Raw genomic sequence first — 18,823 nt, 5'->3', positions numbered from 1 at the left:
AGTGACCCTTTGGGCAGCAACAATGATCATGGAGTATAAATTGCTGCAATGATACAGGAGCAGCAGAGAAAAATTAGAAAGTGAGAAAGCAACAACATAAATAAATGACATGATGCTTCACAAGAAATCTAACTCAGAAATCCCCAGAAAAGAACTGAGCAGAAGCTACTTTGTAATCTTAGACCCAGTGGTTTTTTTCTCTTGTGATGATGAGCCCCTATCCTTATTTTGCAGTGTTTTTCATTTTAGAAGTTTCCTCCGTAGCTTTCCCTTTTATGCTTTAGAGACAGCAGTTCACAAGTCTGACCTACTACTGCCTGACATTTCTTAAAACCTTCTGCCCATAGACAGAATCTGTCTCTAGGATTTCTCTTGAGAGAAGGAACATGCAAATATTTATAAAGCTGACTGCTGCAGAGGGACTTCAGGCATTCAAGTCTGCATGTCAATAGGATAATAAATCCTGTCAGAAGCATAAAACAATGCATGGAGGAACTACTTCTGGGTGTTTTAAAATCTAGCCTTCTGATATTCAGCCGGCGGCAGGCAGTGCTTTGACTGCTCACTGCCAGCATTCAAACCAGATATTCAGTGCTGGACTATTTCAAATCTGGCCTTGATCTGATGGAAAATTGGGCCTCCACCTTGAAATTAAAATTAAATAGAGAAAAAACTAAATTCTTGATCTTATCTAACTCCTATCACATTATACATTACCTTAACATTACCATCAATCAAGTAACATATTCACAGGAGTCACAACTAAAGATATTAGGAGTAATAATAGACTCATGTCTTTCAATGCCCAAGTTCAAGCTGTCACAGCAAAAGCATTCAGAGTAACATGGAGGTTAAAAAGAATCAGATTTCTCTTCCCGAATGATATCTTCAAAACCTTGGTGCAATCATTAGTATTATCACACTTTGATTTTTGCAAAGCCATTTATGCCGGCTGCAAAGAATTGACTTTAAAAAGATTACAAACAGCCCAAAACACCATAGCCAAACTCATATACAAGGTCTCATGTTTTGAGAAATCATCTCTTGTGCTCAGGAAATTACACTGGCTCCCTATAAGAGCCAGAACAGCCTTCAAACTCTGTGTATTCATTTTCAAAATGTTATATGGGTTAACCCCAGCTTATATGCAACCTTTAATTAATTTACCCTTATGTAACGCTCTTCATGGTTCCAGAGGCTATTTAACTCTCCACTATCCTAGCTGCAAAAAAGTGGCATATAAATCAGTTTTCACGGCAGGGTTCTCTTACCAATGTACCAAATGGTGGAACTCCCTCCCGAAACTAGTCAGATGGGAGCATAATTATTTGAAATTCTGGAAATCCTTAAAAACCTCTCTTTAAGAAATGTTTTACTGATGAACATTCCCTACCACCCAATAAGGAAGAATCCTAACATACAGTGTCCACCACCATTCTTCTTTTTACTTCACAATGTTATCATTTACATAAGTATTGCCATATTGGGACAGACCAAAGGTCCATCAAGCCCAGCATCCTGTTTCCAACAGTGGCTAGGTCACAAATATCTGGCAAGATCCCCAAAAAGTACAAAACATTTTATACTGCTTATCCCAGAAATAGTGGATTTTCCCCAAGTCCTATTTAATAATGGTCTATGGACTTTTCCTTTAGGAAGCCGTCCAATCCTTTTTTTAAACTCTGCTAAGCTAACTGCTTTTACCACATTCTCTGGCAACAAATTTCAAATTAATTAACACATTTTATTTAATTAATGTCTAATGCAACCATACAAGTCTTTTTTATACTGATGTATTCACTGACTAATTTATACTGTTAGTTCAACAGTTTCTTAAATTCATCAGATCCAATTTGAATTGTTAGTATAATAATCTGTTATCCACATTGAGCCCAATTCAATTTGACATAAATAAATAAATAAATATAAAATATCTGGGTTTTTCAATGCTGACTAGCACATGCCCGGTTAAGCTGATATTCAGATTTAACCAGCCATGACTTGGTAGGCAAATATGGACCTGTTTTTTATGCAGCCTTATTTGGCCGCTAAGCCTAGCTGGTTAAATTCTGAATATCGGGACTTAACTGATCACAGCCCCGGAATGTGCCCAACATTGCCAGCTTTATTTTTTGCTCTAACCGGGCATTTTCAGCGGTGATAACTGGTCAAATGCTGCTGCAAATGACCAGTTATCTGCCGCGATGCAAGTTAACCGATTGGCAGCTGTTCCTGGCTGGTTAACTCGCACTGAATATTGGCCGGTAGTTTTAAGAACTTGGATTATTTGTTTTGTCAGGAAAACAGCAGCTGAAGAGTTAGGTGACAACCAATGCTGGCACCCAAAGCAGAATAAAAAGCCCCAAATATCAAGACAGCTATAATGATGTTCATCAGTCATCTCAGCTGGATTAGAAAGATTCCAACCCATAGATTTTGACAGGGGAAACAGTACATTCCCAGCAGAGTAATTCAATTTGTCATACAGTAATATAGACACAATACAAACATACCAACCAATGTGCAAATCCCTTTCAGCAAGGTAACCTTAACTCATTTCCATTTTCAAACAATATATCAACACAGCGGTTCTGATTTAATCAGAACAGAACTATATAATCATTATACTGCCCCTAACAAAAGCATATTAGAAAATTCACGTTCCTCTCCAGCATAAGCGTTGAAGTACCACTGGGCTACTGCAGAAGCCTGATGGTAGTTCCCACCCCAGCATACCATCATATCCAGTGCAACGAAAATATATATATTTTTGTAGCACCGGTGTATACCCGGCAGTAATCACTGCCCAGTTACCACTGGGTTAGCACAGGAGTCCTTACCACTACCTCAATGGGTGGCGGTAAGGGCTTCCCCCCCCCCCCCCCCAAATGGCTGTGCAGCAAGTGCTTCACTTACCGCACGGCCATTTCCTGAAAAAAGAAAGACCTACCTTTTACTCGCTGCAATAAAAGGGGGCCTCAGCACATGTCAAAAAGACGCGCCGATGCCAGCACTGGCCCCATTTTTTCGCAGCTTGATAAAAGGGGCCAATAATTTACTGAGGTATCAAACACTAGTTCAGCACTGTGGTGATCAAACATCTATACCCTTTCAAATAACCATGTATACTGTTCTTTTATCTGCATATACACGTCTTGAGTATATAGGAAATTCTGGAAAGCATTTTAAAATGTCTGATTTGTTAAAGCTCAATTCTTTCATAAATTAGAATCCTGACACCAAACTAGAACCACAGAATTGTACTCTTGGACTTCTACAGGCGGTAAATTCAATGTAACTGCTGTTGCCAGAGGATGTAGCCAAGGTCAATAATCACTGAGTTTAAAAAAAGATTTGGACAAGTTTTTAGAGGAAAGAACCATTAACAGTCCCTGTTCTTTACTGTATTAGCTATTTTTAATTCCAATTGCATCTTTGTGGAAAAGAATGCCAGAGACCTTGCAGCTTCTTCCCGATTTGTCATGCTTCCAGAAGCATTTGAAAACCCATTTATTTCTTCAGGCCTTTTAATTTTATACTATGAATGGCAGAATCAGCAGTAATATGGAGCAGTTTGTTTTGTTTTAATACAGTTTTTATTATTTTAATTATATATGTTTTATTGTAACATACCTAATGAATAGGCAAGCTAGAAATGAGAATTAAATAAATAAATAAAAACCTTGGGTCAAGAACATAAAAACAAAAGGCCCAATATTCAGCCCACAGTGATAAACGGCTTGTAAGCTGCTCACAGCCAAGGACTGAAATAACCCTCAATATTTAATGCTGAAGTATGTCCAGCTTTTGGTACTGAATATCTAGTTATCTGTAGTCACTTGGCTGATATTTAGACCAGTGCCTGACTAACTCAATGGGTTAGGACAATTCTTTTGCTGTCCTAACTTTATCCGTATACTTAGCTGGTTAACTCATGGCTTCACTCAAACATCACCTCTGAACCACCCCTAACCTAACCAGTTAAGTGCTGCTGAATATCAGCAGCCGGCCACATCAGTGGGGTTTAACCAGACTGAAGCCTTTCTTGCTTGGTTAAACCTCTTTGAATATTGACCCCATAAGAAATGTCATGCTGGATCAGACCAATGGTCCATCAAGCCCAATATCCTGTCTCCAACAGTATCCACTATATTTAAATGGAGAGGTCTCTTCACCAAGTCTTCTTAGTTAATAGCTCCATGGTGCGACCTCACCTTGAGTATTGTATGGAATTCTGGTCATGTGTCTCAAAAAAGATATAGCAGAATTAGAGAAGGTTGAAAGAAGAGCAACCAAAATGATTAAGGGGATGGAACTCCTCTCATATGAGGAAATGCTTGGGCTTTTCAGCTTGGAAAAGAGACAGCTGAGGGGGAGATATGTTAGACTATTAGATCTCACACACAAAAGAAATTATAGCTGCTTTTTTAACCTACAAAACAGCTAAGGAAAAAGTAGAGGTTTTAGTAGGGCTTTTTCTATTTTCTCTTGTCCTTCCACAAATGCTAAAAATTCTGCAACTGAAGTATGGCTGGGAAACATCATGTTGTTAAAGCTGTTGCCCCAGTTACAGCGTCTGCCTCTGTGCAGGTAGAAAGTGTGACCCAAGGAAAGGGGCTGCTGGTTCCATGAGTGAGATGTCTGCAGCTTGAATCTCTCATGAAAGAAATGGAGGAATAAGAAAGGAGGTGGCAAGTTTGAGAAGTATTTGTGAGAATGAGAAATACATCAATGAAATGCTTCCTTAGGTATCAGAAATCTCCAGCAGTGGGAATAATCTGTGCTGAAAGAGGATAATTGGACACAGATCACAAGACCCTGAAGGACCAATACTATGACTCTACCTACCCTCAAACTGAAGAATCTGTAGGTAGCCCTCAAAGCGGAAGGTAAAAGTATCCCAGAAACAGGAGGAAACGAAACTTGAAATCTCCATAGTTGCCAGATCTCTGACCACTAGGAAGCAAATGATAGTGATAGCAATTCCCATCTCAGAGGTACAGAGGCCCCCCATCTCCTGCCCAGACATGATATCTGGGAGGTGTGCTGTCTTCTGCCATGATTTGAGATATTACAGAGAGCTTACTGAGACTCATCAAGACCACTGTCTATTATTCAATGCAGCTCATCCATGTTGGCATGATAGATACTGGTAGGTACCCCTTGGAATGTATCAAAAGTGACTTCATGGCTCTGGGAGACAAGGTGAAGCAGATGGATCTGCAGGTGGTGTATTCATCAAACCTCCCTATTGAGGGTATAGGCCAAGGCATAGAAACTGACATCCTGGAGATGAATGTGTGACTGCGCAAATGATGTAATTGAGAGCATTTCGGTTTCTTGGATCATGGGATGATTTTCCAAGTGCTGCTGAGCAGAGATGGTGTCCATCTATCAAAGAAGGGAAGACATATCTTCAGCAGAAGACTGGCTAACCTACTGAAAAGAGCTTTAAACTAGAATCATTGGGGCTGGGTGATCAAAGCCCCCAGGTAAGTATAAGTCCTCATGTAAGAGAAGCAAAAAATACCTATACTCAAATGGGGAAATAAGGCAACATCTGGAAAGCAGTGTACACTATTACCCATAGTATGGGAAATAAGGTTTTGGACCTAGAGGCTGTGATGGAAAAGGCTGGTTTGGATTTAGTGGCAGTCACAGAGATTTGGTTCATGGAGAACCATGACTGGAATTTAGTTATACCGGGCTATAATATGTTCAGGAAAGACAGGATGGGAAGAAATAGAGAGAGAGTCGCATTATATGTTAAAGATAATATTAAAGCAACAGAACTGCAGGACTTATGGTGTAAGGAAAAGGCACTGTGTGTCAAACTGGAAAGAGGGAGTAGAAAATGTGTCTACATTGATATGATATACAGGCCTCCTTCACAGACAAAAAAAGTGGACAGAGATTTAATTGAAGACATTCAAAATATAGCTGTGAAAGAGGAAGTACTACTAAAAGGTAATTTTAATATGCCAGATGTTGATTGGGATAGCCCTTTTCCAGGGTCTTCTAGAAGTAGGATGATCCTGGATTCAGTTTCAGGGAGAACTATTCCAGCAGTTGGTAATGGAACCCACATGGGATGGGACTTATTGTTTACGAATGGGGAAAGTGTTTCTGATGTTGTAGTGGGTGATCATCTGGAATCCAGTGATCACCAGATGATTTCATTCAATATTAAGACAGGTGTAGAGATGGTTCATTCAAAAGTGAACATTCTAGACTTCAAAAAACTAACTTTGTTGAGATGGGGGATTACCTCAAGGAGTTGTTAAGAAATTTGGAGAGCAGTGGGCAAAACTGAAAGGAGCTATTTTAAAGGCAGCAAACCTTTCAGTAATTAAAGTAAATAAAAGTATGAGGAAAAGAAGGCCACTTTGGTTCTCAAAAGTAGTAGCTGAAAAGGTAAGGAAAAAGAGATTAGTCTTTATAAACTACAAGATCTCAGCAATCCATGGCCAAAGCAGCTCATTTGTCCATCTTTATAACAAGGACTGATATTGTTGCTCCCCACATGGACTACCTTCTATCACTGATCAGAAAAAAAAACCTCCACAACATAACGTCCACTACCAGTCTGTATTTAATATTTATGTGTTGCAAAAAGCAGGGTGCAAAACATCACTTATCTCTGATACTGATCCTGAAGGGAACCCATTTCACCTGCGGCTTCATCAGGGGATCAAAAAGTGTTTTCATCTGAAAAAATTCATCTGCGCCAGTGGTGTGCTGGTAAATTTTTAACAACAGGCTCTCTCCCCGGTCCACCTCAGCGCCCCCCCCCCCCCCCCCCCGTCCACCACTGCGCCCCCCCGTCCACCTCTGCGCCCCCCCACGTCCACCTCTGTGCCCCCCGTCCACCTCTGCGCCCCCCCCCAAAAAAATTGCAGAGCTGGCTATAGCCGGGGGGGGGGGGGGGGTGGGGGTGGGCAATGCATTACTCTCTCCAGGAAAAAAAATTAAATGATCCCAGGTTCCAATCTAATTCATGTTTAATGTGGGATAAAATGCCATAAATAAGTAAATAAATATAAACTTTTAATGTTGAGCACCTGATTCTCAAAGTGAACATATTCCAAACACTATAATGAAAATAAAATGATTTTTTTTCTACCTTTGTTGTCTGGTGACTGTTTTTCTGATCATGCTGGCCCAGTATCCGATTCTGCTGCTATCTGTCCTCTTAACTCCGTTTCCAGGGCTTCCTTTCCATTTATTTCTTTCCTCCTTTCTTCTTCATTTCTGGTCCTCAGCTTCTGCCTATTTTCTTCATCCATGTACAGTTTTTCTCCTCTCTTCCTTTTCCCTCATCTCATCTCCTTCCTCACTTTTCTCTCCCCTCCATCAATGTCCAGCATTTCTTCTCTCTCCCCTCCTCTCCCCTGCCCTGCATGCACCCATGTCCAGCAGTGACCCTCCTCTCCCCTGCATGCACCCATGTCCAGCAGTGTACCCTCCTCTCCCCTGCCCTGCATGCACCCATACCCAGCGACCCTCCTCTGCCCTGCCCTGCATGCACCCAGATGTCCAGCAGTGACCCTTCTCTCCCCTGCATGCACCCATGTCCAGCAGTGACCCTCCTCTCCCCTGCCCTGCATGCACCCATACCCAGCGACCCTCCTCTGCCCTGCCCTGCATGCACCCAGATGTCCAGTAGTGACCCTTCTCTCGCCTGCCCTGCATGCACCCATGTCCAGCGACCCTCCTTTCCCCTGCCCTGCATGCACCCATGTCCAGCGACCCCCTCCATCCACCCATGGCCAGCAGCGACTCTCTTTTCCCCCCTGCCACCCCCTCCCGAGTTGTTTTATGAAATTCTTCTTCTCCTCCCTCCCTCCCGCCCTCCCGATCCGGTCCCTCACCGCGCGCCCGCTTGTTTTTTAAATTCTTGGCTTCCAGCGCCGAATCACCGACTGTCTGAGTCCTCCCTTGCCGATTCGTGCTTCAAAATGGCCGCTGAGACATCAGCCGAAGTCTCGCGAGGCCGCCTCTGGAAGTCTCGGCGGCCATTTTTAAAGCGCAAATCGGCAAGGGAGGACTCAGGACAGTTGGCGACTCGGCGCAGGACGCCAAGAATTTAAAAAACAAGCGGGAGGTGAGGCGGTTCCGAAGGGAGGGAGGAGGGAGGGAGGAGAGCCAGAGCCGGCTCGCTATTTGCAACAACCGGCTCGCAAGCCGGAAGAAAATTTAACAACTGGCTCTTGCGAGCCGGTGCGAGCCGGCTCCAGCACACCACTGATCTGCGCCAACCCTTTAGTAAAAGGGCCTCTAAGTGCATTAACTTGACATTAGCCAGTTAGCATATGGTAATCCGAATAGGCTAGCTGATTAACCCTTCCACACCCATTCTCCATCTATGATGCCCCCTCAAAAGCATTTAAAAAAAATAGCTTGCATGCAAGTTAGCACATGCTAAGAGGCAAACTACTGCAAAATGCTTTAATGTATTTTGTAGTATGCCTTTTTTCCCATGTTAAGCACACATTAGCACGTAGTTTGCATGCACAGATCCAAAACTTACCACAGGACGCTCAAGCCCATCCCACAGTAAGCCATTTTAAGCTGAGGTATGCACACTAGTGATTACCACATCTCAGTAAAAAGGGCCCCTATATTCTGTAAGTTACACACACAAATGTTGGATATGCCCATTCCTCACTCATGTGCATGCCTCCTTTTATTTATGCACTAAGCAAGTTGTACGCTAACCCCCAAATTCTATAAATGGTCCCTTAAGTTGTGCATGCTAATTTGGCCACATGGCCAAATTACACATACAACTTAACTGATTAACAAGGCAATCAGTGCCAATAATTGATACTTAGCCAATTAGCAACACTAATTGGCTTTAATTAAAATTTACGCACACAGCTTTCTAGGTATATTCTATACCGTGCTGAGTGGAAATTCTAATGCATGTAGCTGAAAAAGGGGTTTGGCCATGGGCATTTCAAAAAACTGTGCCCATTATTATGGAATACACCAGATCTGCGTATAACTTAGGTGCAGGTATTTAGGCCTAAATTTTAGTCGCAAGAATAGCAGCTAAGCATATTCTATACATTACGCCTAATTTTAGGCATAGTTTATAGACTTGCGCTAAGGGCCCGATTCTATATATAGCACCTAAAATTAACGTGCACTAGGCAATTACGCCTAAGCGTATGTTAAATACCAAGAGGGGCATAATCAAAAGGGGCACCCAAGTTTTCCTGAGGATGTCCTTGCAGGACGTCCCGGTGAAGGGGCAGGGAAACCTGTATTATTGAAACAAGATGGGCGTCCATCTTTCGTTTCGATAATACGGTCGGGGACGCCCAAATTGCGAAATTTAGGTCGACCTTAGAGATGGTAGTCCTTAGAGATGGTCATCCCCGATTTTCGGTGATATTGGAAACTGAGGGGGTCCATCTCAGAAATGACCAAATCCAAGCCATTTGGTCATGGGAGGAGCCAGCATTCGTAGTGCACTGGTCCCCCTCACATGCCAGGACACCAACCAGGCACCCTAGGGGTCACTGCAGTGGACTTCATAAATTGTTCCCAGGTGCATAGCTCCCTTACCTTGTGTGCTGAGCCCCCCAACCCCCCCAAAACCCACTCCCCACAACTATACATCACTACCATACCCTAAGGGGTGAAGGGGGGCACCTAGATGTGGGTACAGTGGGTTTGTGGTGGGTTTTGAAGGGCTCACAATTACCACCACAAGTGTAACAGGTAGGGGGGGTGGGCCTGGGTCCGCCTGCCTGAAGTGCACTGCACCCACTAAAACTGCTGCAAGGACCTGCATACTGCTGTCATGGAGTTGGGTATGACATTTCAAGCTGGCATAGAGGAGGGGGTTAGTGACCACTGGGGGAGTAAGGGGAGGTCATCCCCGATCCCCTCCGGTGGTCATCTGGTCAGTTCGGGCACCTTTTTGAGGCTTGGTCGTAACAAAAAATGGACCAAGTAAAGTCTCCCAAGTGCTCATCAGGGAGGCCCTTCTTTTTTCCATTATCGGTCGAGGACGCCCATATGTTTGACATGCCCCAGTCCCGCCTTCGCTACGTTTCCAACACGCCCCCGTGAACGTCCCCACGACGGAAAGCAGTTGAGGACGCCTAAAATTGGCTTTCGATTATGCAGATTTGGGCAACCCTGGGAGAAGGACACCCATCTCCCGATTTGTGTCAAAAGATGGGCGCCCTTCTCTTTCTAAAAGAAGCCTGCATGTGTAAATTTACACTTGGTGATTTCAGAAGAACAACTTTATATCTAAAAGGAAATAATTAGGTTCATGTACTATATAATATACAGAATTACATGTTTGAAAGCAGAGTGCCCTAAAAACTTGTTTAATGGGATTATGTGCAGGGCTTCTCTGGTGTCTTTTTTTCAATGGTAGGATACAAATAATCTTATTCATCAGAGTGGATGAATAACTTTTTGCAAGGAAGTTTTTGTAGTAGCAAATAGGGCTGAGTTCAGCCTGAAGTCTGGATTTTTCTAAAGGATGGGAAGATGATCTGTCATGAGGGATCATTGTCTAATATCTACTACTTGCAGAAATATTTATTTGCAGTGTGAACCTGTAATTGAATTATATAATGCAGTATGATTTATGGCTGAAATCTGTATTCTGCATTGGAGTATAGGAATTATGGTTATTAGGGGCCCTTTTACTAAGGCGTGAAGGTGCCTACGCGCATCCAATGTGTATCAATTTGGAATTACTGCCAGGTACCGCGAGCCCTGGGCAGTAATTCCATTTTTTACGTGTGTCCAACACGCGTGGCAGAAAATATTTTTTATTTTCGACCCCGTGGCGCTAACCGGGCGGTAATCAGCAGTGTAAATGCGCTGATGATTACCACCCGGTTAACATGTGAGATCTTACCTCTAAGTCAATGGGTAGCGCGGTAAGGTCTCAGGCCCAAAGGATACGCGCCAATTTTTATTTTGCCGCACATCCATTTTCGCCCAAAGAAAAAAGCCTTTTTTTGCAGGCGTGCTGAAAAATGGACCTGCGTGCATCCAATACACGCACCTACAACAGCGCAGGCCATTTTTCAGTGCACCTCAGTAAAAGGACCCCTTACATGTTACAAAACTCTTGTGCTTTTCATAGTGCTTTAAGGGCCCTGTTTACTAAGGTGCACTAGCGTTTTTAGCATGTGCTAAAAATTAGCGTGTGCTAACCGTGTAGATGCCCACAGGAATATTATAGGCATCTACATGGTTAGCATGCACTAATGCTTAGCGCGTGCTAAAAACGCTAACACATCTTACGTGGCTTAGTAAACAGGGCCCTTAATGCATTAGCTTTTCCATTTTGCACTTGACTAATTACCATGATGATTAAAAAACGGAGTGTGTACCTGCTCTGTGCCACCCAAAATTCAGTCTTTTAGTGGCAGGTTTGGAAGATACCCAGAGGGAGCAGAGGCTGATTAGGAAGCTTGTTAAATCAACCAAGACGTGAGCTGCATCAGTTATTATAGCCAGACTTCCTGCAATGTACCCACCTACAAGAAAAGGAGATCGCTCAATGTTTGTCAAACATCCAGAAGCCAGTGCTGATAAAGCATACCATGCTTCAAACCTTTGTATAAGCAATATACTGTGTTCATGGAAGAGGGCAATTAACCAGTCACATTTGTGAATTCATTCTTTCTTAGTGAATATGCTGCTGCCACACAATCATAGAAAGTTTGAAATGGGACAGGCCACAAGATCTTTCATAGTTGCATGGTATGTTGTAAACTGAATACATATATTCAGGGGTCCTTTTACTAAGGTGCGCCGAAAAATGGCCTGCGCTGGTGTAGACGTGTGTATTGGACACCTGCAGGTCCATTTTTCAGTGCGCCTACAAAAAAGGTCTTTTTTGGCCGAAAATGGACGTGTGGCAAAACAAAAATTGGCGCACGTCCATTTTAGGCCTGAGGCCTTACCACTCACTACCCATTGACCTAGCGGTAAGGTCTCACACGTTAACTGGGCGGTAACGGTCTATGGATGTGCAATATGGATTACCACTCGGTTAGCGCCGCACACCGTAAAATTTCCAGCACGCTTAATGGATACGTGTAAAAAATTAAATTACCACCCTGGCCACGCAGTAGCCGGGCGGTAGTTCAAAACTGATGTGCATAGGATGGGCATACATGCCTACGCAGCTTAGTAAAATGGCCCCTCAGTCTAACTCTGTAGTCATAAATACTCTCATCCTAGCTGCTTTGAGATTTGAAAGCAAAAAAATTCAAACGTGGATTTATTTGGTAGCTTGCAAAGCTAGCCACTGAACTGTCAGCTAATGAACTTGTATCATTAAACTTCCATTTATCTACATAATGCTCAGTACCTTGAATAAAGGAACAGTAAGTATAACTAATTATACTGACAGAACTGCCACAGTGGTGGGTCTACAGTTTATAATGAATAGTGTAGTTAATATTTCTTTTGAGAAGTAATCAGTTACACATTATGCACCAGAGAAAATCTCCATAACACAGTCAAATATTCCTCAAAATGTGCCTTATTATGTATGCAGTATAAGAAAAATGCTAATCTTTTAAAATTCCTTTTCCAAATCTAATCCCCCACAGTAATCCGTTACTTGAAAGTATTCAGGTTACTAGTTACCATAGCATCCATTGCAATGGTAACAGGACATAGCATGCTCATTTTTAGAATGCTTTTCATTGAGCCAAAGGCTGAGCTGTCAGTGAGGTGTGAATCCATAACCTCATCTTCATCCATAATCGAACATCAGTTTAAAGCAGTGGCGTAGCCACAGGTGGGCCTGGGTGGGCCAGGGCCCACCCACTTAGGGCTCAGGCCCACCCAACAGTAGCACACATTTAGTGGTAGCTGGTGGAGATCCCAAGCTCTACCAGCTGAAGATTTCCCCTGATGGTAACAAAAATGCTAGTCTCCACGCTACCGGCACCTGCATATGCACACGCTCAGTTTTCAGTGCATGCCTGCTACAGACTGCCAAGGTTGAAAGGGAAGGGAAATGGGACTTGATATACCATTTTGCAACTACGTTCAAAGCGGTTTACATATAGTCAGGTTTTCTCACCAGCTGAGATATTTTTTTTGGTTGGGGGGGGGGGGAGAACACTTGGTGAACCACCCAGTTTTTGCCTAGGCCCACCCAAAATCTATTTTCTGGCTACGCCCCTGGTTTAAAGTGCAGCTGGCACCATGTAGTATCAATAAACTCAATAAACACCAGCTTCCTGGTGGTAACTATACCTGAATGTAACTCACTTGGAGCTACAACTGAAAAAGGGAGAGTCAAATCCAAAATAAATAAATAAATAAAATAAACCCGTTCAACAGAAACTGAAACAGCATCAACCTACAGCACAGAGCCATCACCTTGATACCACCTCAATCATCCAGCATCTATTAAAAGAACACAAACAGAAAACAGAGAACTGAGGAGGCACTGATTTACATATATATTGCTGTTGGCCTTTTTTTTTAATTTCACCGTACATAAGACCTCTTTTACTAAACTGTGTTAGCGATTCGTATGCAGCAAATGCGACACAGCCCATTCAAAAATGAATGGGCTGCGGCACATTTGCAGTGCCGGGAATCACTAGCGTGGCTTAGTAAAAGAGGCCCATAGTTATTTTTATTTTGAATAATTATTTCGTTTCTACATTTGCTATTTAAGGTGGTATGACTATCATATCGTAAACATCATCAAATTCATGGTTATGGGTATTTTGTTAAGATTTTCTTTCCCTCGTAAGTTCTAGTGTATGTTTTGTATTTTCTAGGATTGTTCTACTTTTTTTGTGTGGTTGTAAAATATATGCTGCTGGAATATTGCCTTAAAGATGTTTGCTACATTTAAGTTTAACCAGAAATCATAAGGAGGAAGAACAAGAGCTTAAAACAGAGTGCAGAAAGAAAGGGTGAAGTACAGAGTGTCAAGATGGGGAGGTCTCAAACCGGTGCCTCTTGGGTTAGTGGTCAGCTGCCTTCCAGAAGAAGCTATTTCTTCTCCTAGCCAGCTCATTCTTAGTGGTGTCATTCTGTTTTTTGAGTGACCCAGTGAGGACCAGCTTAAGGTTGGCTCATAACTCTAGGCTTCTCCTGCGCTGGTTCATCATTATTCTAGGCTTCTGTTACTCCTGGCTTGCAGCTACTGACCAGCTGTCTGGTTTCCCAAGGTTCTGTATTTGGCATGGTTCAGCTTTTGTTCGTTCCTGTGTTCACTTTCCTTGTGTTTGCCTCTGGATTCTTCTTACTCTTTACTTCCTGTATTCCTTGTAGGAGCCATGTTATTATGCCCCTCCACCTGTTACACTTCTGGAGGAAACAGCGAGCCCTCCAAAACCCACAATAAACCCACTGTACCCACATCTAGGTGTCCCCCTTCATCCCTAAGGGCTATGGTAGTGGTGCACAGTTGTGGGGAATGGGTGTTTGGGGGGGGGTTGGGGGGCTCAGCACACAAGGTAAGGGAGCTATGCACCTGGGAGCAATTTCTGAAGTCCACTGCAGTGCCCCCTAGGGTACCCGGTTGGTGTTTTGGCATGTCAGGGGGACCAGTGCACTACGAATGCTGGCTCTTCCCATGACCAAATGGCTTGGATTTGGTCATTTCTGAGATGGGCATCCTTGGTTTCCATTATCGCCGAAAACCGGGGACGACCATCTGTACCTACTGCCAGCATGATAGAAACTTCAGAGAGATAGCAGATCTAGCAACATACATGACTCGCCAAAAGATGGTGAATATGGGGCTTACCAAGTTCAGTGGCTGCTCTGAAAGTATAGAAGGTGGAACTCTAATTTTAAGGACACCATGGCAATTATGAAGCCCACCCTGAGCCAAGAAATGAACCTGGGAAAAGAGTCAGCCGAGCGTACAGGGATTACCAGACACATATTTGCATGACTCCTCCAGAGAATTGAAAGAGATATGGGAGAGACTTGACCAGTGCTGTGGCAGCCCAGAAACTATCCAACAGGCATTGATGAAGAGAATAATGGGTTTACCAAAAGTCACAAATAAAGATAATGGTAAGTTACAGTGATTGGGAGATCTCCTCTAAGAACTTGAATCACTTAAATCTGATCTGAACCTTCCTGGCCTGTGTTACTTGAATACAGCTTGGGGTATAAGTGAGATTATATCAAAGCTGCCATATGATGTAAGAGAAAAATGGTCATCAATAAGTGCCAAATATAAAGAGAACCACCAAGAGATGCTTCCTCCCTTCACAGCATTTCGCTGGTTTTACTTGGTCCATTTATTTTCACGACCAAGCCTCAAAAAGATGCCCAAACTGACCAGATGACCACCGGAGGGAATGGGGGATGACCTCCCCGTACTCCCCCAGTGGTCACCAACCCCCTACCACAAAAAAAAAACAAAAAACTTTTTTTGCCAGCCTGAAATGTCATACCCAGCTTCTTGACAGCAGTATACAAGTCCCTGGAGCAGTTTTTAATGGGTGCAATGCACTTCAGGCAGGTGGACCCAGGCCCATCCCCCCCCCCCACCTGTTACACTTGTGGTGGTAAATGGGAGCCCTCCAAACCCCCCCAAAACCGACTGTACCCACATGTAGGTGCTCCCCTTCACCCCTTAGGGCTATGGTAATGGTGTAGAGTTGTGGGGAGTGGGTTTTGGGGGGATTTGGGGGGCTCAGCACCCAAGGGAAGGGAGCTATGTACCTGGGAGCAATTTTTATATATTTTTTTAATTTTTAGAAGTGCCCCCTAGGGTGCCCGGTTGGTGTCCTGGCATGTCAGGGGGGACCAGTGCACTACAAATGCTGGCTCCTCCCATGACCAAATGCCTTGGATTTCGCTGGATTTGAGATGGCCGCTCTCAGTTTCCATTATCACTGAAAACCGATGCCGCCCATCTGAAACCCGGCGAAATCCAATGCTTTTGGCTGGCCGCAACCATATTATCAAAACTAAAGATGGGCGGCCATCTTTTTTGATTATGCGGTTCCAGACAGCTCTTTGCGGTGCCGGCGAAATATTCGCTGGCGCATTCGATTATTCCCCTCCATGTTATGTATGAAAGAGTGTAGGACCATTTTTTGACATCTTTAATTGTGAGGCTTGATTTTTCACTGCTTCAGACAATAATGAGGCTTGTTTCACACCACAATGAGCCTTGATTTTCCACTGCTTCACACCACAAGGAGACTTCTTTTTTTTTTTCACTATTTCAGCTGGTATGCTGCCACCCTCCATGCTCTTATGCTGTCTTTTTTGACACATAAACATTCTCATTTCTACACATTGGTAAGTGGCTGTTTGTCTTTCTTTATTATTTCTGAGAGTACTTCTGAGAACCATTGTTTGTGGAGGAGTAGCCTAATGTCAGTGGTCTTTGAGCCTGGACAACCTGGGTTCAATTACCACTGCAGCTCCTTGGGCATGTCACTTAACCCTCCATTGCCCCAGGTGCAAAAACTTAGATTGTGAGCCCTCTAGGGACAGAGAAAGTACCTGCATATAATGTGTACAGTGCTGTGTATGTCTAGTAGCACTATAGAAATTATTAGTAGTAGCAATATCTTTTTGGGTAGTTTCTACTTGTATGAATTTCAATTTCATTTTACTTCTTCTTATGGGTCATCATGTGTAGGCAGACCACATTGGCACTGCTCATTTGGTAATGCCATTTCTTGGCTATTGTTTTTGTTTTCTTGTTTTTTTTTGCTTCTTATTTCATGTTTGATTTTTTTTTTCTTTTGTTTCCCTTTTTGTCTTCTGATATTAATTATTTCCATTTTTATGCTTTTATTTTTGACAGTTGTTTCATTATCAACTTACAAATATATGTGCACACATGTTTCGGCAGTCTTTTACATATTTTGTTTTCCTCTTCGTGTATTACACAGACGGTGTTACAGCTTTATGTTATAGTGTGACTTATTGGCTGATATCCCTGTACTGCCATTCACTGACTAACAATTTTCCATTTTCATCTAGACTGGCATATTTTTATTTTTGGTTTTTATCTTCTTTTATTATGCATTATTTATAGACACTTATGTACTTTTTTATATATTTGTATTTAGATATGTGTTTGTATTGTAGGAATATCTGAACCCTGAGCGCTTGCCGCGGCAAAACACAGGACTGCATCAAGTCCATTCAGTCTTCTTGATTTTTTGGACTTATCAGCCTTTGTATCTTACACATTTTTAGTATTATCAATAAATTGTTTCCCTTGGTTGGAATTACATTGGTCTTCCCCAAGTGCCTATTGACATCCATTAAAAATAACTAGTAGGTGCATAGTCATGATAGCAGAAAAATTATTCTGAAACAACTTATTGGAACTGAAAACAAAAGGTCATTCTGTTTTCAGTCTGTTAAAATTTACAAGTCATTTCCTCCTTTTATCTGATTAATACCGTCTTATCTTTTTCAAAGACAATTGAAGACATATATTTTTCATAAATACTTAATCCAAAAATTGTAATAATATAATATAATTTTTTGCAATATTCCCAATGCTATTTACTATATTCTTGATTTGTGACTTCACTTTGGACCTTACTGGAAGAAAGTGGGTTATAAATACATAATTTGTATCAACTTTATTCCCTTTATTAAACGTTACTGACCTACAATTTCAGTGATCATGAAAGTAAGGCAAACTGCTGCAGCTATATAAAGCTTTTGCTTGGCTTGGTTCTGTTCCACCTTCCTGATTTCATGGGCTTTGTTGTTGTTATGGCAATGGTATGACCCATTGCTCCGAGATATGTCTTCATCCTTGAGTTTCTCTTCATTCGATCTGTTCTGTCCTGGTGCACTGCGACAGCTCAAAGAGAGTCAGAATAAAAAGTGGAGTATTAAATTCATGGTTTATATTATTAAACTCTCATATGATGATGAATTCATATTACATAGTACAAGTTCAATATTTTCAGAAAAAGCATTTATCACATGTAAATAAAAAGAGACATATAGGTCATTATTCAAAGCCATTTATCTGGATTATGGCCACTGTACTTTTGTGATCCATGTGTAGGAGTGCTCTGGGGTGCAGTGCATGTGGAATCATAAAATAAATACATCCTGTATAAAATATGCCTAACAATAAAGTTGTTTTACTGAAGGGCATAAAGCCTAGAGCTGGACCAAACCCAGGATCTTTGGTTTTTGCCAAAAAACAAATCTGTGACCGAAATTGGCTGCTCAGTTTCAGTAGAAACTGAAGCTGTAAAAAAAATTAACCCCCCCAACCATAAAATCCCCCTCACGGAAGCCCCCCATCTCCTATGCCCCCCTTCCTTCCTGACTACCCATAGGCCCTCCTCAGGCCACCTTAATGAAGCCCTTGTGGTCTAGTGGCCTCTTCAGAGGCAGGAATGAACCCCACTCATTCTTGTCCTGTGAAACTGCTCCCTCAAAGTGGCCCTGGTAGTCTAGTGGCACCTTTGAAGGTAGTTAATGGACTGCACTTGTTCCTGCCAAATGCGCTGCTCTAATCCAAATAGCTGCCAGACTGCCACAGCAGGAGGTCCCATCAGCCATTTTCCAACTGCAAACCAGCATGGGCAGAGGACTTGCTCCTGCCCATGTTGGTTCCAATCGCAAAATGGCTGCTGAGACATTCTCAGGGCAGCTTCAAGGGAGCAGCAGTATGAGGCAGGAACAAGTGGGGTTTATTCCTGCCCCTGAAGAGACCACAAGACCACTAGGGCTTCACTAAGGTAGGCCCAGGGAGCACCTTCGAGTGGTTGGGTGGGAAGGGGGAGCACGATTGCGGGGGGGGGGGGGGGAGAGGTTCAGTTTCAGCTGAAAATGCACAGGCATTTTT

General features: G+C 42.7%; 1 protein-coding gene across 1 annotated transcript in view; it reads right to left on the bottom strand.

The window, feature by feature from the left end:
* Nucleotides 1–18,823, bottom strand: part of SLC30A8 (solute carrier family 30 member 8) — a 108,437-nt gene that overhangs the window by 65,374 nt on the left and 24,240 nt on the right. Inside the window, exons 3-4 of the mRNA XM_030189894.1 lie at nucleotides 17,622–17,821; nucleotides 11,373–11,519 (exon numbers count right to left, since the gene is read on the bottom strand). Coding sequence (XP_030045754.1) covers nucleotides 11,373–11,519; nucleotides 17,622–17,821 — 347 coding nt within the window. The remainder of the gene's footprint in view (nucleotides 1–11,372; nucleotides 11,520–17,621; nucleotides 17,822–18,823) is intronic.

Source organism: Microcaecilia unicolor, chromosome 1 (assembly GCF_901765095.1).
Source record: "Microcaecilia unicolor chromosome 1, aMicUni1.1, whole genome shotgun sequence".
Classification (NCBI taxonomy): domain Eukaryota; kingdom Metazoa; phylum Chordata; class Amphibia; order Gymnophiona; family Siphonopidae; genus Microcaecilia; species Microcaecilia unicolor.
The sequence above is the reverse complement of the archived record's forward strand: the minus strand, read 5'-3'. Positions and strand labels throughout refer to the sequence as shown.